The sequence below is a fragment of the Rhamphochromis longiceps genome, linkage group LG18 (genome assembly GCF_057381845.1).
Source record: "Rhamphochromis longiceps isolate RC_006_pf linkage group LG18, R_longiceps_female_GT1.1, whole genome shotgun sequence".
Classification (NCBI taxonomy): domain Eukaryota; kingdom Metazoa; phylum Chordata; class Actinopteri; order Cichliformes; family Cichlidae; genus Rhamphochromis; species Rhamphochromis longiceps.
The window spans coordinates 2,222,795-2,244,714 of NC_140574.1; the positions used below are offsets into that span (position 1 = coordinate 2,222,795).

The 21,920-nt window shown below is 46.7% G+C and overlaps 1 protein-coding gene across 3 annotated transcripts in view; it reads left to right on the plus strand.

Moving 5' to 3' along the window:
• The first annotated feature begins 220 nt into the window (after positions 1-220).
• rasal2 (RAS protein activator like 2) overlaps positions 221-21,920 on the plus strand; it is a 64,180-nt gene continuing 42,480 nt past the window's right edge. The window contains exon 1 of one of the 3 annotated variants that reach the window (XM_085388800.1): positions 221-824. In XM_085388800.1, the coding sequence (XP_085244926.1) occupies positions 698-824 (127 nt within the window). In that variant the 5' untranslated portion in view covers positions 221-697. Of the gene's footprint in view, positions 825-12,050; positions 12,559-21,920 lie in introns of those variants that run through there. The other 2 variants (XM_085388799.1, XM_085388804.1) reach the window with 2 other exon arrangements.

Here is a 21,920-nt window from a genome sequence, read left to right on the forward strand (position 1 = left end):
CGTGTCTGTGGGGTTACTTTGCACCACCTACGCGGTCTTTTGTGTCGTCACGTTGCGTGTCTGTGGGCTGAGGCCGAGCTCTTATACAGCCGGACCTCAGTGCGGATGCAGAAGATCCTCCGGGCTCATTAGAACCTGGTAATACTGACTCGTGTCACGTGGTCAGGTTCAGGGAAACATCCCGTCAGCCAGACGTCCCTGCGCGCTCCTGACTCTCCTGGCAGGAGCGCGCCCGGTCAGGCTCGTGCCCGTCCCCGTGCGGTGGACTGTGAGCAGAGCAGCGGCAGCGGCAGAGAGGGGCAGCCCGCCGGAGGCACAGAGACCACCGCGTGACTCTCGGTGTCTTCCAGCGGCTTTCGCGGACCTAACGGCTGCCTCTGTGTGGACTTTTCTCGGGGACAGAGGTAGGGCGCTCCCGGTCTCACCTGGACGCTGGTTTGGAGGAAGTTTGCCCCTTCAGCTACGCCGAGAAGCGGAACAATGAGGGAGAGCCAGCCGGGCAGCCGGACCCGAGCTAACGGCTAACAGGGAGCAGCTGGGCGGTGAAAGCGACCAAACTGTCCCGTAACGGATCCTCCCGACACTTTTTCCGTTTCCTCTCCGCGCGTGGACACTTGGACTCGCCGCTCCGGGACTGTCTCACACTTGTGGAGGGACACTTGAAGCCACAGCAAGTTTTTTTTCTCTGCTTTCGGACATGGAGACGGACTCGCTTCCAGGCGACGTGGATTCTCTGCGCGGCGGGCTGAGCCTCCTGGATCCGCTGGTGGACCGGATCCTGGGGGACGCTGTGTCACAGCAGCAGGGCTGGCTCCGGGTCTACGGTAAGAAGAACACACTGGGGGGGCAGGACCGAGACCCGGCGGCCGGGCGGGTCTCGGGACCGGGGTCAGCAGGTAGAGAGGGCACCGGCCACCTTTCGGATAGCCAGGTATCCGCCTAGAGCCCAGGCCGAGGTCATGGAGGCCACCGGGGGGACCGGGAGCTGCAGCTCCGTGAGGTTTCGACTCAGCCTCCTTGAGAAGGGTTCCTGGGGCCAGACTCTTAAACTGCTCTGGTTCCCTTACCCTCTTAATAATCCCTTAAAACTTTCTTGTTCTCTGAAGGTTCAGGGTTTAAAGCTTAGACCTCCTGAGACAGACTGTCCTTACAGGAAGCACTGCAGCGTTTAATCGCAGCTGAAGCAGAAAAGGTCTCCCTGAGTTTAGTTTGTCAAAATAAAGCAACAACACTGCTCTTAATCTGCACTCAAACCAGCTGACCTCAGTAATCTGAATCGTCGGGGAACCTCTCAGATTAGATTAGGGTCACACAGTCCTGCGTGTATTCAGGAAGCGGCTCAAAACCACAGAAACGTCCCAAAACATTCAAAGTAACCATACAAATGCCACAAAACAAGAGTGTTCACAACGCGATGCAAAAACACCACAAAAGCCCACAAAAAACAAAAACAAGTCCCAAGTGACCAAAAAGAGACGCAAGATGAACCAATAAGGATGCGAGATAACTTCAGAAACGCTTAAATCTCATAATAATCAAAACATGACTAAAGTCTAAAGTGTCCAGATCTTTAGAATGAGACGTAAAGTGATGGGAAAGTGCAAACAGTGGCGTTAGTCCTGAGCGCTGAGTTTATCCGGCGTGTTGAGTTTTATTCACAGGTGGAGTCGCTGATGTTACTGTTTTAAAGCGAACAAACCTCAGACACCCACAATAAAGCCACATGAATACAGCCACAAGTTTCCAGCTTCCAGTGTGTAGCGAACGAGAAGCTGACAGAAAGGTCAGAGGTCGCTGAAACTGTAAAGAGACGTCTTATTCGCAGTCACATGGGGCCGTGTGGGGCTGTGACTCACAGCGGCGTCCTGTGAGGCAGAAAACGGTAACATGACTCAGTTTTTCTGCGCGGACTTCACACGAGAGGCCGGTGCTGCAGCTGCTGTCTCATGTTTCCCTGCAGGACTGCTGCTGCTTCACTTCCTAAAATAAAAGCTTCAGAGCTCTGTGAGACCGAACAGTTTTCCAGGACAGGCGGTCACATGGCGGCATTGGCGAGGACTGAGAATGCACTGAGTAATCACTGATGGCTGCAGTGAATTACAGAAACTCTTCTGTGTTTATTTAAATTCACCTGAGGGACACAGCCTGCAGGTGATGTTGATACTTTCAAAGGATCCTGAAAACATGGGAGAAATGGGCGTCTGAGTCGCTGCTCTGTTTGGACCCGACCCTGATAAGGATGAGCAGAAGAGACTGGATCGTGTTGCTTAATGTGACATCAGAGGGCGAATTTTAGTGTTTTTCTCCTTTCAAATCTCCTTTTAGATTCAGAATGGAAAGTCAGAGTCATCCAAAACACTCAAAATAACCAAAAGACATTCAGAGCAGCAAAGTGTTCAGAATGAGACGTAAAGTAACTGGAAAGAGTCTCCAAATGACCACGAACACGTGGAAAGTCATTTCTTAAACACTCAAAATGAACAAAAAAAGAGACACAATGACAAAAGAAACACAAACAACCACAAAGAGGCTCAAACTGGCCACCAAACAATGAAACACGACTCTAAAACACAACATGACGCTAAAAATGGAACAAAATGATCACAAAGGGATGTAAGCAAAGAAAGCCACAAAAAACCAAGTCAAGAACTACCAGACAGATGCACAAATTAATAATAATAATAATAAGGTGCAAAACTAAAAAACCAAAGTGTTGAAAGACAAAACCAGCACAGAGTGAAAACACTGAAGAATAGTCTGACTGCCTTTAATCACCTTAATGATCCCAGTTATAAAGTTTAAAACTTCTAAATTCATTCAGTCTCAAACTGAACCCAGAGTTTCTCGATGTTAATGTAAGAATGAAGTCGTGTTTGTCACTTTAGACCTAAAGGCTCCGGCGGCCCATGAACTCATCCGAAACTGGGAATAAAGTGGATGAGTGAGGCTGAAGTGGTGGTGACGTCCTGTGAACCAACAGGGTGGAGCATTGAAGGCTGCTATGACCCATCACTGATGTGTTCATGAACCTGAGCGTGATTATAACTCGGTTTATTTTGAACGTAGATGTGCACGCTCACAGAGGCCTGAATGCAGCGCTGCTATCTGTAGCTGCGAGGCTGCATCAGGATGTTTGCTCTTCCTCCTGCACCTCCTCCACCCTCCCGCTGTTGGCAGGGTGTGATGTCAGCAGCCAGTTTGTGCCGGTGATCTCACCGGGCAGGACTCCGGCTCTGGCATCGGGTCCTCGCTGCCCTCCGCGGCTCGCATTCCTCAAATAGATTCAACAATGGCTGCCGCCGTGCTGCCTTCAGGTCCACCTCACTGCAGAAAAATGCAGCGGCGGGTCGTTTGTGTTTTTCTGCTGCATTCACGTTACATCAGAGGGTGGGGTCTCCTCCACCCTGCCGGTGTATTTACAGAGCAGGCTGGGGCCTCGTGTCAGACTGTGTTGAGTTTGTGCTGCTGAGACGCTGTAGCAGCTTCCCGCTCAGACGGGAGGAGGTTAGCGCTGGAATTTCTAATCAAAGAATACCAAAACCTGCACTTCCTCTTAACGTCCACTGGAGGCTCCAGCTGTGAGTCTGTCCCACAGATGCCTGTGTTAAAATGTGCACCTTTACAGCAGAAACAAACATCTTTTTAAAGCCTGTTTAAAGTTAGCATGATTAGGGGGTGTGGCCTCTTTGACCGACAGGTGGATGGCGACTCAGGCGGCTGTAGCTGCTAGCGCTCTCCTAGCTGTCACCCCTGTACCATGTTGGTGCTGTTGGAGCATTTTAATGACATCATGTGACCTATAACGTTCCTTCCTTTCTGAGCTAACCAGGTGTGAGGTGATACCTCAGTGATCCACCCTCTGGTCTGTGTACAGTCTCCTCTGGGCCCAAGAGTCCAGCCTGCCCGATCCTGAAAGCAGAGAGTGTGTCCGTGTTTGTGTGTCTGTGTGTGTGTTACGTTGTGTTGCAATAACTTTATTTGTGGTGGGCGTTCTGCCCCGATGGACGTACGACACTAAGAAGCGATGAAAGAGCGATCGATGCGAGACGTTGATCAAACTGCAGGTGAAGCTTCCTCCTGCCGCTGTTTGGATCCAGCGTCTCTCTGAAAGCATCGACAGAGTGCATTATCCAGAGAAAGGCTGCTGTACGTAAGCCTATTAAAGCTGACCGCAGACAGACGCTTAAACACATCGCAGAGCCTCCTCCTCCTCCAGCCCACCGGCTGAGAGTGTCAGGAGTTAACACTCGCACTCCGAAGGTTTCCTTCCTCCTGCTGTCATGTTGAAGCCCCACTGAGGTTCTCAGCCTCCATATTGGACGGGGATTCTGGGAGTTTGCTGCCGGTGAGCCCATTCACACCTGAGCTTCCTGCGGGACTGACGGGACGTCACGTTCCTCTGAGGCTGCACGTGAGAAACGAGCAAAAACGGATGTTTTCTTTGGCCGAGTCTGTTCTGTAAAAAGTGTAAAGCTGTCGTGAGTGGGTGCTTTCCCAACTTTTGGGATAAATATAGTAGATCTTATCTTGGAAAACAGGATGTTTAGGTCCAGAAAAAAGGTTTACTGATGGGACAGATGTGCAGGAAAGACGAGCCGGTACATCAGCTGTGGTTGTTTTACTGAAATGCAATCAAAGTTTGAGAAAAACAAGGTGATGGGTTGTTTTTTTCTTCCAGCTTTGATCAGATTCCTTCAGATGTGAAGTGGAATAAAATCCATCTGCCTGAACATGGATACAGAGCCACACGAGCTGATTATTTAACAATATGATGGTTTCTGTCAGCGTTTCAAACTCGTATTGAAATACTTCAATTTTCTGAACAGCTCGATCTTCTGTATGAGTGTGTGTCGTCTGTGACGGCTGAGAAAATCCTGGATCTTTTGTGTGTGTGCGTAAACAGACGGGACAAGATTTAGAGCCGGATCCCAAACACAGGATCCAACCGCGGGGCTCGCCTCAGCGCTTGGCGTGGGCGTGTCCGTGCCTGACCTTTTGATGATGAGTTGGTGAGGACTGAACGATGGATGTGATCCACTGGCGTGTGTTTGAAGTGCTTCGTGTTTGACGTGGAGGCTCCGGGGCAGGAATGGAAGACGCGGTCGTTTGCTCTTCAAACTGAGACGCATGTAAACATATTTTCTAAGAGTCGGATTGATCTTCGCGGATCTTCAGGGAATCTCCGCCCAGAGTCTGCGTGTCTGAGTGGCGGTGTGGTTCATCAGTGTCGGGGAATGGGTTCAGGTCTGAGCGGTGGTCTGCAGGACAATGGAGGCCGATGGGAGCAGGAAATGGAAAGTTCCTCACAGGCCTGGCTGTTTTCAGGATGGGGGCGGTGAGGCAGGATTTCCTCTCTGAAACAAAACAGGAGCAGTCCTGCTTCTCTGGACCAAAAAAAGCTGCTGTCTATTTCAGGGCAGGGTGGGAAAAGCACCGGAGGATCCTCGGGGACGACACGCACTCGGCGTAATCACACAGCGCTGGATGTGTGTTTTTATTTGTCTGATGCGAAGGGAAATCAGTGCTGTGGTAATCAGGGTTTGTTTTAGATTCAGGAGAAAGAAACCATGAATAAAAAGATTTGTGTCTGTTATTTATAGATGTCAAATGAAATAAAATGATCGTTCATCCTATACCTTTACAAAGAAACCCTCTCTTATGTCTGCGTGTTTTATATACTTTGCATTTTGCTCTTACACTCTACCAGACTCCATTCACAAAATCTATGATTTTACATCTCATAACACACAAGCTGTTTGTCTGCCTCCTTGAATGATTATGGTTAGTAGTCTTGGACCTGAATGTTTTCACTGTTTGTTTGGGATCTAAACTGACCAATAAAAATGCAAAAGTCACACAAAGTAAACCAGCAATTTTTTTTTTTACCTCGAGGTAAAAGATGCTGTTGTCAGTGGACTGTGGACTGCAGTGAGTTAAAGGGTTTTAGTGGGTCAGTCGCAGCAGTTTTGGTCTCTATAGCTAATTTATCTACCTCATTATAACTGTGGGGTCAGGTTTTTATAACACACCTGATTCAATTGTATTAGGGCTTAAAGTTTACAAAAATAGGGGTGTGGCCTCTTTGACTGACAGGTGAATTTTCCAGATGCTTCGTATTTTTCTTCCCTTTTCAGACGTTAATGAAGGGAAACCAGCTTTCCTGTTTATGTGTCACATGATAGCAGGCTCCTGCATTCAGCAGGAAGTAATCAGATTACTTCAGAGGACGTCTGCTGCCCTGAAAGCTGTGAGCGGAGAGCAGAAGTGGATCACTGTGTCAGAGCGGCTGCAGATTAAAGCCTGAGTTGTGGATGAAAATTGGATTAGTCAATCGTCTGAGCACCAAACGCTGCTGCTGTCTGAGGAGGACGCTCACGCCGCCAAACAACCAATCAGACACCTTGTTTGTAGTTTAAATCAACACCTGAGTGTTTGGGCGATTAAGCCGCTCAAAGTTAACTTGACCTCGAGAACATCAGCCGACTCGCTTCCTGTTTGTCGCTTCACGAGGCTCTAACGTAGATATTTTCAGCTCTGTTTAGCTTCAAACTCGGATTAGAAGTTGACTTTATTGCCTCGGGGTCGGTGTGTTAGCTGCTGTGGCTTTCAGTCACCTGCCAATTAATTTGGAAATAAGTAGTTTATCCATCAGAGGCTTTTATTTTAATATGCTCCTGGAAGAATCATTGATTGATTTCTCCAAATGAACTTGTGACTTTGTAAAACGTTGGACGGGCCCCTCTGGGTTTTAGCTAATCTGAAGTATGTGTGAATGATGGGAAGTAGGGCTGAACGATATATCGCATTTGCGATAATATCGCGACATGATCAAGTGCAATTTTCTAACCGCAAAGGCTGCGATTATACTCTGGACATGTCCAAATTCATGGGCTGCATCCTCCTGAGGCCGCATTTGTAGACCGATTACGTCACAGCGACGCGCCGAAGGCTGTCCAAATTACTACCATATCCCAGAATTCATAGCGCGGCCCAGCCAAACTCCAGTTTCCAGCAATGGCGGCCGCTACTAAGTTTTAAAATTACTCATACTAATCTTTCAGGGTCACAAAATAAACTTTTAACATATTTTCAGGCGAGAAAGTAGTTGTGTAAACATCAAATATCTGCTCGGTTTATCAAGATATCGCATATTTGCAAAAGTGCTTCGACGTTTTCAGAGGCGTCTGCTACCCACCAGCTCGACAGCTAGCCGGGAGCTCGAGGGTTACTGATGCGGCCGAGAACGGCACAACTCCCGGCACATCATTTTCAGATCACCGCGGAGTTTCGCTGCTCGGGTTAAACGTAATATATAAGTCACTTAGACAACCTAAAAATGTTATTGTTGGGCTTTTTTCAGTGTTTTGTTTGTTCGTGAGTAAATCGGTTTGGCTGAGATTAAAGTTATTAGATTAGATAAAATAAAACTTTATTAATCCCCCGGGTGGGTTCCTCCTTGGTTTTCACACAGCTGACTAAACGTCAAACAGAAAACTTATTAAACAGAAGTATGAGACAGTCGAGAATTTACACCAGTGTCTGGTTATATTTTAGATAGCAAGAAGCAGACGGCCGAGTTTATTAAACTCCACCGAGACAGCGGTGACACTAATCAGAACTAGACCGTCCAATTTCACGCCTTTAAACTTTAAAGGCGTGTTTGTGTGTGTGTTTATACAATTGCTATTATGTTTGCACTTTATGTGTAATGTTACTGACTGCAGAGATCAGTAAGATGTGTGTATTTTTTATTTATTAGTTTTATTTATTTAATATTATTTTTTAATTGAATGACTGTCTAGTAGTTCACAGATGTCGAAAAACTGAGTGTGGTAAAGCCACTGATTTTGTTTATGTATATTTCTGCAATCTGCACATTGTACTGACTTTCATTTTAATGTTTACACCAGGGTTCCTTGTCAGCACTTTATGCTCAGATGTTTGTAAGCTAAAAATAAACTATTGTGTATGTTCAAATATACTGTTGTGATTGAAGAAGTTAAATAAAAATGTCAGTCATCAATTCATGCATCACCTCATGTCATCATAACAGAGGTCTGTCTTCCAGGAAAGAACAGTTTAAAATTAATGTAATATAGTATTGGCCATACTATATGATGTATTGCTTGTCTTTGTTTAATAATACAGAAGACAAAGACCTTAAAAAATAATCGCATATCGCATCGCAATCGCAATATTGGGGCAAAAAATCGCAATTAGATTATTTTCCATAATCGTTCAGCCCTAATGGGAAGGCGGCGTGTGGTGGTGTCACAGACCGCTGCGTTGATCTACCGTGCCACTGCTGTCACAGGCTAAAATCTGGAGCTGCTTCGGCTCCTTTCAGATGATGTTTTTGGAGTGTTTCATGCGGCCTCCTCACATCCAGCCGCTGATCTTGAACTTCCTGTTTTCTGGAAGTGTGCTCCGTCCTCAGACCGTCGAGGGCCAGCCCGCCGGCCTCCAGCTGAGACTCCAGCCTGGATTCCTGAGCTCCGAGTGGCTTTGGTGCTATCAGCTGCTGATTTACAGCTCTCTTTATGGCTGCGAGTTATTTTTAGCTGGAGGCTGCTGCTGCTGCCCGCTCTTCTCCTGGCTTCCTGCAGGACGGAGATGAAAAGTGAACAAAGTGGTGCCTGATGAAGGCACCAGCAACTTTAAGCTGTTGCCCCGGGTCAGTCCTGCAGCCTGTTCTGCTCACTTTGCAGCAGTTTTATGTGTAAACATGTGGGCCTGGAAGATTTCTGCATCACGTTTTGAACGAATGCAGACACATTAATGAAGAATGAGAGAAAGTGAGCAGTCGAGTCTGTCAATGAGGAAAAACAACCGAACTAAGGCTGAGCTGAGTCTGCAGTCAGTGAGAGGTTTCTGTCGCTGAATCTGACAATCGATCACGGATCAGTTTGTGCTTCTGATCCACTCTGATTTTGTGCAGAAGTTTTCATAACACTGATTCATTTTAATGCAATAAGACTAAATTATACCACAACACTCACCAGAGAAGTTTTAATCCACGTCTTCCGTGTCACTGCTGGCTTCCACCTGACTTCCTGTTTGTCTCCTCTCTTCCTGTTTTGTTTCCTTTCTCTGGAGGAGCATAAATGTTTGTAGGACTTCCTGTTTGGCCTTTAAACTCAGGAAATTGGGGAGAAGCATCAGTCCGGTTCAGTCAGAGTGAGCTGTTAGAATCGGGGCTGGTATCTGAATGCAGGTGAAATGAGACCTGCCTGAGCCTTGATGTTCTCTTTGCTGCTTGATGGCTTTTGGGCGACTTTTCAGACGAAACAAAGGACTCAAAGCATGTGTGGCTTCTGAACTGGCGGTCCACTCCTGGAAATTGTAATTTAGATTTGTAATGTTGTCTGAGGTATTTATGTTTGACGTTAGCGAGCCGGTTTCGGTCTAAAACGTCCCATTCCTTCGATCTTATTGGAAGTTTATCCTGAATCCATCCATAGAAATCTGTCCACAGCCTCTTAAGAGGAGCTTTCATTATTTGTAAGATTTGTTTTTTGCATTTGGCCTTTTTTGGACAGCACGGTGTAGATCGGAAAGCAGGGACAAGTACGAAGGAATGAAACGCAGGAAACAACCTCGGGTGGACACGATAGCTTTCGTTTGCCTGATCAGTCAGGTGAGCTGTAGCAGCGCCCGTGCTCTCATTTTTTAATTTCTAAAGGAAGTGTTTACAGTTGTGCGTTTAGCTGCTTAGACTTGGCGTGAACATGTGTTTAAACTGACGTGGAAGAGGAACCGCTCGTCCTGATGTTGACCTCTGGCCTCAGACTCGGTCAGTCGCCGCTGGCTCGAGGAGGACTTGCCTCCCTCTGATTCCGCTTAACCTCCCCGAGTCTTAACTCTGACCTACATGCAGCGTCGCTTCATTATCCAATCAGGGCTGATATGTGGGTCAGCCAGGGCGGCGTGCCTTTAAAGTCCCAAGAAGAAGAAGGTTGATCTGAGAGTTGGAGAGAGTTTGATCTTTTTCCTAACTGCATCAGGGCCACGAGGAGCACATGTTTGAATCCTCCAGGAGCTCAGCTCTGTTTTCTGTAACGCAGTCTCACGGCAGTTTGTAACTAGTCAGGGACTCTGAACATGATCGTTCATCCGTCCGCTCTCTGTTTGTACCCATTTACACAAAATGAATATTCTCAGAGGTTGGAGATGTTGGGGATTTGCTGCTCACAGACCACATGTTGATTCTTAAATGTGTCAGAAGTTTCTATTTATTTTGTATTATTTTGAAAATGTTGGCATTATTAAAATATGTTAGTAATAATCATTAAAACTATTTAGAGCGACTTTTTGGGTTTAAATTCTAAAAAGTTAAAACTTCTCCCAAAGCGCCGTTTTCTTGGTACTGCGTGCTCGCCAAAAACTCTGCACAGGAAATGTACTTCCTGTTACAAAGCCGCACTGACCATCTCATAAAAACAGGTCAATTTGTGTCCACGATCAGGGACAAACGACTTTTATGAGACCAAGCCGACCAAGCTGGTGAGGTCATTGTTGCGGGTCCCACAGACTCCTCCTCCTCCGCGTTGGGCTGCAGTAGATCTACGTGTCGCAGACAGGGATGGTCCTCCTGTTCCTGTGACCTGAACGGTCACTCTGACCAGAACCTGCCATAGGTGGAGAACTGGTTCATGAGGTGAAAACTATCATCACAAGCTTCGTTCCACAACAGCGGAGATGGAGTCCACTTCCAGTCCGGCCACTGGGGGGAGGAGCTTGTTGGAGAGCTGGTTGATATTTGTTTTTTTTACTGTCACAAAGTGTGTGATGATATGTATTCGGGGGTTGTTTGCAGCCTGAGATCGCCCTCAGCTTGTATCTTGGCCACGTTTGGCCTGCTGCAGGTGAACCTCCAGCTCCACGTGGAGGACTGAACGCTCTCACATGTAACCTGCAGCCTGAACAACAACGACAACAAACCTCCTCATTTCCATATTATGAAACTCGCGGAGTGAGCTGCGGGGATTTTTCTATCTCGCTTCTGCTGCTTCAAAGCTTCTCTATCAGCGGGGCTTGAATAAAGTGTCCTCAGAGCTCCTCCCTGCTCTCTGGGACTCTGCTCCTGTTTCCTCTCTGGTCACAGAGGCCTCGGGGGGCGGGGGGACATTCTTCAGTCCTCATGAATATTTAGGGATCACAACATGTATGGAGGCCTGAGAGCTCAGAAATTTAACCCAATAAACAGAGAATGACTGGCCTGAATGTGGGTAAGAGCTTGACTAAATTACACTCAACTATACCAGTTAAATGTTTTTGTATCAGCGCGTCCAGATTGTGTTCTGGCCTGTGTTACTTTCATAGATAGTAAACGTACAGATCTTGCCTCCTATTCTTCAGATCCTTCTCTGCTGCTACGTGTAGAATGAATGGAAATGGGTATTATAAATATTAGAGGATATCACTGACTGAATTTGGCACTCTGTGGGTTACTTTTAAGCTACCGAAACCCTTTTTCTTTCCATCCACCTACTATTTCCAGCTGCCCACCCTACACCACAGACTACAACCCATCCTGGTCCCTCGCAAAGTGCATAAATCGCCAATGTGGGAAGTATGAAAGGGGGATTTCCCGCCTATTTTGGAGCAGAATTCAGGCTGTTTGCAAACTGCAGCAAGTCTACAGATCTAAATCCATCCATATGATTCATTATGAGAGCTCTGCGTCATCATCGTTGCTGCTGAATAAGAACCAAACCAGGAAACTGATCAGAAAAAGGAGAAGCTGATGCTCGACGCTGTAGTCTTCATAGGGGAAACCACAGTCTGCTGCTTTGCCTTTGCTCAGCCCTGATTGGCTGGCCTCGGTCTTTCTCTGGCTCTTGACTTCCTCCCAGGAAGACGAACGTCAGCCCACAGAAAGCGAGCGAACGGCAGCTCCAGCTCGGCGTGCACATGAGGACAACCTGACGAATCCTCATCCGTCTGACCCGCCGGGGTCGTTTGTCCGTGTCACAGCACAGCTGTCGGCGAACCAGCAGTGACGCCCATTTTGGGGGCCTCCATCTGCTCGTTGCTGCCTGGAGGAAGCTTGCGTGTGCTAGACTATGAGTGGAAGTGGCGCCCACCCTTTGATCGGTGAGGGTCTAATCCAGGGGACCTTGTACCACTGGCACTTTTACAGGAGGCCCTGGCGGAGAACCAACACCCCACCGGCTTCTGAGCAGTTATTGGACAAATACAAATGGGAGACATCTGCTCGCCAGGCGCCGAGGTCGGCCGGTACGTCCACTCCCGAGGGCAAAGCACAAACCATGGAGCCTTCTCACCGGCGATTGCTCAGCCTGCCGAGGTTCGGCACCCTCCCAAACCCGAAAAAACGTAGCGGGGAGCCCGGCGCCCTGCAGAGGATCTTTCTCCGGTCGATGTCCGAGCCCGGCGCCAACAACGACAACAATAGGGAACCGCTCAGGAAGGTAGAATCGGTCGCCGAGAGGAGCACGCCATCCGTCAGCAGCTTCTTCAGCTCGCTGTCTCGAAGGATCGGCAAAGTCCTGAGGGAAGAAGGCGGAGGCAGCGAAGATGAAGGAGGAGAGGACGGTAGGGGTGTCTACGTCATGCTTGTGTCCTCTTTTAAAAAGTTTTCTTTTTAACAGCTTCATTTTCACTTAACATATTAAAAGCACGATGAGATGAAGAGAAGACAGTTGTGTTGCCTCCGGCTCAGAAGCTTTGACGCCAACACAAATAGACACCAGGAACTAGCCTGAATTATTCTCTAAAGGGAATCCCCCAGAATTCTTCCCGGGTGGTTTTCTCTCAAACAGCAGAACTTTCAGAATAAACAGGAACCTCGTTCGGGGGGAAACCGAGCTGTTAAAACAGAGTTTTAAATCCTTACCTGAATGTTAAAGAGCAGTCCGTTGGTGTGTTCGCTTCAATGTGCTCAGAGTTGGTTTGTTTTTTGGGATCAAAGTTTTGCATTCGTAGGGGGATGGCCTCTCTCCCTGGCAGGTGGATGGAGACGCAGGCGGGTGTAGCTGCTAGCTGTCCACTAGGCTTCACCACAGCTAGTTGGAGGCCCTGAGCTGGACCTCTGGGCCATGCTTGTGCTTTTGGAGCCTTTCAGAGCTTTTTTAATGACATCATCTGACCAGTTATGTGGCTGCTGTGAGGTTACTGCACTTAGACCGTCACTAAGGTCTGCAGGGTTCTACGATTTTATTTGGGCATTAATTAGCAGGTATCTGTGATGCACCACATGCAACACATTCAGCATAATTTGTTTGTTTGTCTGTTTTCTTTTTCTTGAACGTTGTAATGTCGCTCTGGCCGTGAAAATCTCAGCGGTCAAATTAAATTAAGAGCAGTCCGATTTAGCTGGATCGCGCAGGTCTATAAAAAGCATTAGCATCATTTGTGTGAATAAGGTAGAGCGAAACATTAAAACGCAGTTCAACCAGTCTGTCTTATCAATACGGTATAATTACCTCCTCATTTACCTCCACTAGATCACTGCCTCAGAAACTGACCTGAACTATTATTATGACGATGATACAAAAATTCCCACATGGTGAAGTTAAAGCAGAGTGATGTTTCTCTCCTGTGGCCCCTGCAGCTTCATTCTACTCTAAGGGAGGAAAACCTCGGCTGTCCTTTGTGCTCTCAGAGAGGTTTCCTCCTCCTCCTCCTCCTGCTCCTGCTCCTGCTCCTGATTGAAGGCTGGAAATCTGTCTGCAGCTGCTTCACCAAACATTTACATTCATGCAGAGTGTGTAAAGCTCAGACAGGCAGCCAGTCTGAAGGTTAAGTCATGCTAATTGCAGTTTCCACTACAACCTCACATGAGGAAACATTTAGAGCCTGCAGATAATAAATGTGTGTTTTCATGCAGAACTCGCTGCTGCATCAAGTCCCATTAGTTCTCCAACACAGCTCCTCTGAATATGAATAATTGTCTGAATTAATTTTCTTTGGCTGATATCAGAGCCACAGAGATCTTTGAATGACGAAGTCTATAGAAATTCAGAAAACACAATAAAATACCCATGTATGTACGCAGAAGCAGCTTTTGAACATCAGGGAAAAAACAGACCCGATTCTGAAATCAGTTTTATGCAATCAGAAACGAGTCATTGCAAAAATCCATCTCAGTCCAAATTCAAGATTTAAACCAGCCAAGTGTGAAGCAGTCCTGGAGTCCAGTTTGTTCGGGCCTGAATTATAAATAATTTCAGGGCGAATGAAACCAGGAAGTAATGAAAGTCGCGCTAACCTGTGCACAGGTGCACCGAGCAGAACCGGGTCTGCTTTATCCTTGGTCTCCTTACTGCTGTGCAGGTTTGGATCTTTGGCAGCGTGCCGGATCTCCTCACCTCGCCGGCTCTTGTTTACCATCAGAGCTCAGGCTGTCCTTTTAAATCAGATGCTGCACGTTTCACAGACTGCACATGCAGAGTAAATATTTCATGCTCAGGCGCATGAGGGACTGAAACGCTGCTCAAAACACGTGATGTAAAAAACACAAAGCAGCTGATCTGAGTTCACCGTGAGCTTAAAGACATGCACATACATGTTCCTGTGAGCTTACTGATAAAAGGATTCAGGGTTGGGACCTTCTCATAGTATCGATGTGTGAACTCGAATATTTTCTGACTCCAGAGGTTCCTTATCACAGATTTTATTCCACCTCCTGTCTGTGACCTCTGACCTCTCTCTCACTGAAAGCTTGTGTTATGAGGGAAATGGGATATGTTGTGGTACACCGTTCTGGTGACCGTGTCAGATTAATGTGTGCCTTTGGGCATCGTGTCTCTGCTTCGCCAGAGTCCGACCTGTTTGATAGACGCATATATTTCTGTCGTCATCCATCATCCTGAAACGGAGATGATGCGTGTTATCTGTGAGCTCCCAGCGTCCCCGGCATGCCACGTTCATTGGAGCGTTCAGCCTCGCTGGAAATTTGAACACAGCATCGAGGAGGAGGAGGAGGAGAGCTGATCAGGGATGTAGAAAAAGATTTAATTTAATCTGTCTGAGCTGGTGGTTTATGGGAAACTGGTGTGAGAGCAGAGTCAGAAACAGAAGCTGCTGATGTGCTGGGAGCACTGGTGGGAGCTCAGAAGCAGAACACATCTCAGCCTGCAGAGGCCTCATTTGCTTTACTTCTAAACCTGCTTCAAATTATTAACTCAAGTTCCCATAATGCTTTGGGGAATGTAGAACTGTAGCATGAACTGGGTATCAGAAGTTCCTGCTTGTGGTTTTACCCACAGATGTACAGAAAACTGTCAGATTTTTACCTCAGTACTGACGAAAACTTAACAATTCTCTCTGAACTCTTTCTAATCAGGTCCTGACCTGGTTACTGACATGATGCTCAAAGCAACCTTAGAGTGCTCCTAAAATCAGTCCAATACTATGCCCAGAAACTGGTCTGCAATAAGTTTAAAACCAGTTCTAAACTAAACTGAAATCAAGTGTGGAACTAGTTTTAAAGCAGACCCCACAGCCTGGGTTTGGGCTTAGGTTTCTTTACTCATCACCTGCTCCATCCCAGTCTCAAATCTACCGTGAAACGTTTCTAAAAAGTCCAAAGTCCAAAACATTTAAGCCCGTAAGTGGTTTAAAACCAGTCTGAACTCAATCCCAAAATCAAGTTTGAATCCAGTTTCAAAGCAGTGCTAAATTAGACCTAAAACAAGCCCAGGCTACAGTCCAAATTCAGTTCCAGAGCAGGTTTTAAACCAGTCTTGATTCAAACTGGGAACCAGTGTAAAATCAGTCATGAACAAGTTTTAAAACTTGGCCTAAAATCAGTTTTAAAATCCGGTCTGAGCCGGTCCCACATGCGGTTGTGATGAGTGGTAATCTGACCCTGGCTCAAAACTTCAGTTCACCAGATATACTCTTCAGGGTCGCCGTGCCCTAGAGCCCGTCACAGGGCGAGAGGCGGGGCACACCTGCACAGGTCAGCAGCCTGCTGCAGGCTGTTCTTCCTTTTACTTTCAGTCTTGTGTCAAACTATAAACTACAGCTCCTACAATGCTCTGGAGGCTGTAGAAAAGTGTGCGTATTAGTTCCTGCTGTGGTTCACCCACAGATGTACAGCCAGCTCAATGTATTTCTTAAAAACATGTGAACGCTCGGGCAGGTTCAGCACGCAGAGCTTCTGGTTTCTACACCGTCGTGTGGTCGCTCAGAGCGGCGATGCCCCACCAGCCGTGCCAGCAGGGTTAGTCAACACGACATGACTGCAAACAAGAAACTAACCCAGGTCTTTATTGTGAAAACTTTTTCCCTCTACTTTATGATCTGTCAGTTTGTTCTGCCTGAGACTTTGAAGTAGTGAAACCCAAACAGACCAGAGTCTGTGAGAAAATTCAGCATTTTAACAAAAATAAATAAAGATCGGCTTTCCTCTGCTTTCTGTTGCTTAACTTTAATCTGCAGAAAGCCTCAAGTCACTGTGTTTGATTCTGCTGTGACTCAGCAGTAATGAAGAGCACACAGAGCCGTACAGCGTGGAGCACAGTGAAGTATTTGTACACAGTTTCAGGACTGCAGTAAATGTGTCTGCGTGAACAGAAGTGGCTGTAAACAGACACAGTGTGAAAGTTTCCAGCATGCCCAGAGCATGCTGGGTAATCAAAACCACAGAGCTCTCACTTCTGTAAACACACACACACACACACACACACACACACACACACACACACACACACACACACACACACACACACACACACACACACACACACAGAGTTGGGTTAATTAGACCCCACTTAGCAGTAGCTGTTCATTTTCACATGGAAACTGAGTGTGAGAACTGGGAGGGTGAATCAGGCTCTTTTCTCTGTGTGTGTGTGTGTGTGTGTGAGGCAGGATATGTGTGGCGGTGTTCTGGCTCACGGCATCCTACAGAAACCCTGTTAATCAGCTGTGTGTGTGTTTGAGGCCAGAGGCCAGGACAGCTCCTGCATACTCAATGAGGTGTGTGTGTGTGTGTGGCTGGCTTCAGAGCCAGCTCAGCTCGTCCTCATTCCCAGAGATTAAATGAAGCAGTCTTATTGGGTCTGCCTCACCTAACTCTCCGTTTTTCAACCCTAACCCAGTGTTTTTATGCCTAACAATGTTTGGTGTTTGGACCTCGTGCACGTGAGCACAGACTGTAGCGCCACAGACTCTTTATCAGTCTCTCAGCTCAGTCTCTTACCAGACGTTATCTAACATAACCAGTACATCAAGGCACAGATACAGAAAAGTGTGATGAGGCAGAGTCAACGCTGGTCAGGTTCAGGGAGGAGGTTTGTGATCATGTGACCCTGTGTGGACAGGAAGTTCAGACAGCACTTCCATCCTTAAAGCTAAACTGAAGGTCCAACTGATGCGTTATGTAAGCGAAGGTCCTCACACTGACAGAACAACACGTGTGTGTGTGTGTGTGTGTGTGTGTGTGTGTGTGTGTGTGTGTGTGTGTGTGTGTGTCTTCCTTTTGTATGTAAATTGGCCCTCCACAATAAAAGCTTCTGGGTAACAAAAGCAGCCCTGAGCTCATTAACCTTTCGGTGCTCCGAATAGCGGCGGTGGGAACGTGGAGGCTCCCACATGAATGCGTCTGAAAACAGGTTGTTTTGTGTTGCAGCCAGAACCCTCCAGACTGGACTGTGTGACGGCGCCGTCCTGCTCCGGGTCCACAGGCGTTTGGCAGGATAAACCCTTTTTAAGGGGAAAGATTTTTTTTTTTTAACCAGACTGCTGAATATTCAATTCAATTTTATTTATACAGCGCCAAATCACAACAACAGTCACCTCAAGGCGCTTTATATTGTACAGTAGATACAGAGAAAAGCCCAACAATCATATGACCCCCTATGAGCAAGTACTTTGGCGACAGTGGGAAGGAAAAACTCCCTTTTAACAGGAAGAAACCTCCAGCAGAACCAGGCTCAGGGAGGGGCGGGGCCATCTGCTGCGATTGGTTGGGGTGAGAGAAGGAAGACAGGATAAAAACATGCTGTGGAAGAGAGACAGAGGTTAATAACAGATATGATTCAATGCAGAGAGGTCTGTTAATACATAGTGAGTGAGAAAGGTGACTGGAAAGGAAAAACTCAATGCATCATGGGAATCCCCGGCAGCCTACATCTATTGCAGCATAACTAAGGGAGGATTCAGGGTCACCTGGTCCAGCCCTAACTATATGCTTTAGCAAAAAGGAAAGTTTGAAGCCTAATCTTGAAAGTAGAGATAGTGTCTGTCTCCTGAATCCAAACTGGAAGCTGGTTCCACAGAAGAGGGGCCTGAAAACTGAAGGCTCTGCCTCCCGTTCTACTTTTAAATACTCTAGGAACAACAAGTAGGCCTGCAGAGCGAGAGCGAAGTGCTCTAATAGGGTGATATGGTACTACAAGGTCATTAAGATAAGATGGGGCCTGATTATTTAAGACCTTGTATGTGAGGAGCAGGATTTTGAATTCAATTCTGGATTTAACAGGAAGCCAAAACAGGAGAAATCTGCTCTCTCTTTCTAGTCCCTGTCAGGACTCTTGCTGCAGCATTTTGGATCAGCTGAAGGCTTTTCAGGGAGTTTTTAGGACTTCCTGATAATAATGAGTTACAGTCGTCCAGCCTGGAAGTAATAAATGCAGGAACTAGTTTTTCAGCGTCACTCTGAGACAGGATATTTCTAACTTTAGAGATGTTGCACAAATGGAAGAAAGCAGTCTTACATATTTGTTCAATATGTGCGTTGAAGGACATGTCCTGGTCAAAAATGACTCCAAGGTTCCTCACAGCGTTACTGGAGGCCAAGGTAATGCCATCCAGAGTAAGAATCTGCTTAGATACCATATTTCTAAGATTTTCAGGGCCGAGTACAATAACCTCAGTTTGATCTGAATTAAGAAGCAGAAAGTTAGCGGCCATCCAATATCAAAGCAAATGTGATTTTTAGGATCAGAGACTGGAAAATATTGATGGATTATTCTTTTCTGTTCTCACATCTGTGTCTCGTACTGTGAGCAGTCCTCTTCCTGTCGAGGTCTGCAGGACCTCCTTTGAGGGTTATCGATCTCTGATCTGCTGTTCACTCGTTTGCGAGGCCGATACCCGTGATGGACTCGTGCCCGGGCTTTTCTTCATCAGATCGAGTATTTGACACTTTACTGAAACGTTAGCTGTGAGCTGAACTGACCAGCGACTGAGTTTGAGTGTTTACGGAGGTGTCAGAGGGTGCGCTTGATTTATAACACGGGAAATTAACAAAAGCTTTGCGGTGAAAAGTGATTTTTTTATTTTTAATAATTTGTTTTCTGCTGGAAACTAAAATTGCGACTGAAATCAAAATCCAGCTAATCTTGCGGCTCTTACGTGGACACCGCACAGTTGAATGAGGTCAGGATACTTTCCACCCCTCCCACAGGACATGTGACAGCTGCGCTCATCGGCATCTCGTGACATCACAAGAACCGGTGGGTTAAACAAAGCCGTCGTACCGGACGTTTCCACGTGTGCTGCGGCGCCTGTGTGAACACAGCAAACCTCCTTCAGTCCTTCGGGAGCTCCTCTGCTGCTCCCTCGGGTGATGGGAAGCGACATTGCCGCTCACCTTTGACCCCTTCAGACCGCCCCCCTCTGTGCAGGCTGCCGCCATGATTGACAGCAGAGAGAGAGAATCTGCTTTGCAGATGCAAATGCAGCAGAGTACAGCTGAAGTCAGCACGTTTAAATATTAAACCAGCCGCCTTCACTTCAGGCTGAGCATCAAAGAGCCGCCGTCGCTGCTGCCAGGACGCGTCGAGTACAAGCGATAACAAAAAACCATCGATTAATGATTGATTGGAGACTCAGACTATTTATTCATTATCAGAGCAGCAGCAGGAACAGTGTGAGGGGCCAGCAGGCTGGAGCTTCACACATAATGAGATGTGAGAGAATCAGATTTAGCTGATTCATTTTCCACAAACCAATAAAATAAAATGAACTCGACATGATTGAGCAGGAAAACTGCAGCTTTCCCCGATCAGCAGAGCGGAACTTCACCGTGTCCCTCGGAGTGGGTGGGGGAGGTTGGGGGTTGGTACGTGTGTTTAGGTGGCATCCACACGAATAACTGGACCCAAAGTTTCCCAGCAGAAAGCTTCACTTTAACCAGGCGATCAGTGTTTTCAGCCAGCGATGTGGCTGGTTGGTGGGCCTCGGGCGGCCTGTTTGGGCTGTGCTCGCTGCTCTCGCGCGGCTGTTTTTGCAGGTTTAAATGCAGCGAGGAGCTGCAGCACAGTTCAGTTTCTGCTGAAGTAAAATGTCATAAAAATGACCTCCAGACCGTCCCTGTACGCGGCGTGAGGAGCTGTTAGCAGACTCGTGTTGACGTTTCTGTGCTGCTGAGCTGAGTGCTGTCTGCGTCCTCTCCAGAGAGCAGCGCTGACATCAGGAGGACCTGCAGCAGAGCGAGCTTCGGCTCATCCGGCACATTTTTACAGCTTGAACTCACAACACAGCGCAGCGGCTTCATGTCCCGTCCCTGGAAGTGTTAGTGTACAGATCCTGCAGTAAATTCCCCAAAATGAGCGCACTGATATTTCTACTAGGGCTGCCACAAACGATTATTTTGATAGTCGACTAGTCACCGATTATTTTTGCGATTAGTCGACTAATCAGATCATCATCCATTGGAGGTACAGCGTACAGCTTATTGCACCAGCAGCATCTGGTCTTATATAACTATCATTAGCTTACAGCTTGAAGTGTTTGTGCTAACTAAAAATAAAGACAAGATGGTAGTTTATTAATTTTTAATGAAATTTGCAGATTGTTTCGGTGAAGTTTAATAAACTCCTTGCTTTCTAAAATATAACAGGACACCGGAGTATATTCTCCAGCTTCTGATAATCAGCTGTCTGCTTGACAGTTTTAGCTGTGCAAAAACTATAACTTTAATCTCAGCCAAACCGATTTACTCAGGAACAAATAAAATACTAAAGAAAGCCAAACCATAACATTTTTAAGTTATCTAAGTGACTCATATATCATGTTTAACCTGACTAGCGAAAGACGGCGGTGGGTTTGAAAACGATGTGCCGGGAGTCCGGTGTTCTCACGGCTCTAGTTAGCCTTGCCCCCGCCTAGCTAACGAGCTAGTGGGTAACAGACGTCTCCGAAAACGTCGGAGCGCTTTTGAAAATATGCGGTGTCTTGATAAACTGAGCAGATATTTGAGGTTTACACAGCTACATTCTCGCCTGAAAATATGTTAAAGGTTTATTTTGTGACCCAGAAAGAATAATAAGAGTAAAGTTAAAACTAACTAGCTGCCGCCATTGTTGACAGCTGCGCTATGAATTCTGGGACACAGCTTCTTCTTCTTCGGGGTTTAACGGCAGCTGGCATCCTTGTACATGCAGTGCTGCCATCTTCTGTTTCAGTCCGTTATTACACTCTTAAATCCTGCTACTCATTCCTGCGTCCTTTGTGATCTTACAAAGCTTCAAACGATGCGTCGACTATTAAATTAGTCGTCGACGATTTTAATAGTCGACATAATCGTGACTAGTCGACTAATCGTGGCAGCCCTAATTTCTAACAGCCCTTTGTTTTATTACGTCAGTCTCACGGCAGCTCTTACAGCCATAAACTATAAAGTGAACCTTTAATTTTACACAACGTCCATGTACACGAAGGGAAGTTGTTAAATCAGGAAGGTTTAGACACGTGAAAGTACTGATCCTCAACTCATAGCGCCACCATCAGGCCAGAGTTTAAATTTGTCACCTTGTTTATATTGACATTTATTAGCTCCAGCTCTGTCTGTGATTGGTTAGGTGTGGAAACACCATCGCCACCTAGTGTCCAGGAGGTCTCATGATATATTTACATAAATCCGAGTTTTGGAAACTTTTCAAAGATACTTCAGTTTGTCCCCTCATCGATCATGAAAACACGTTTATTTCTCACACTTGCAG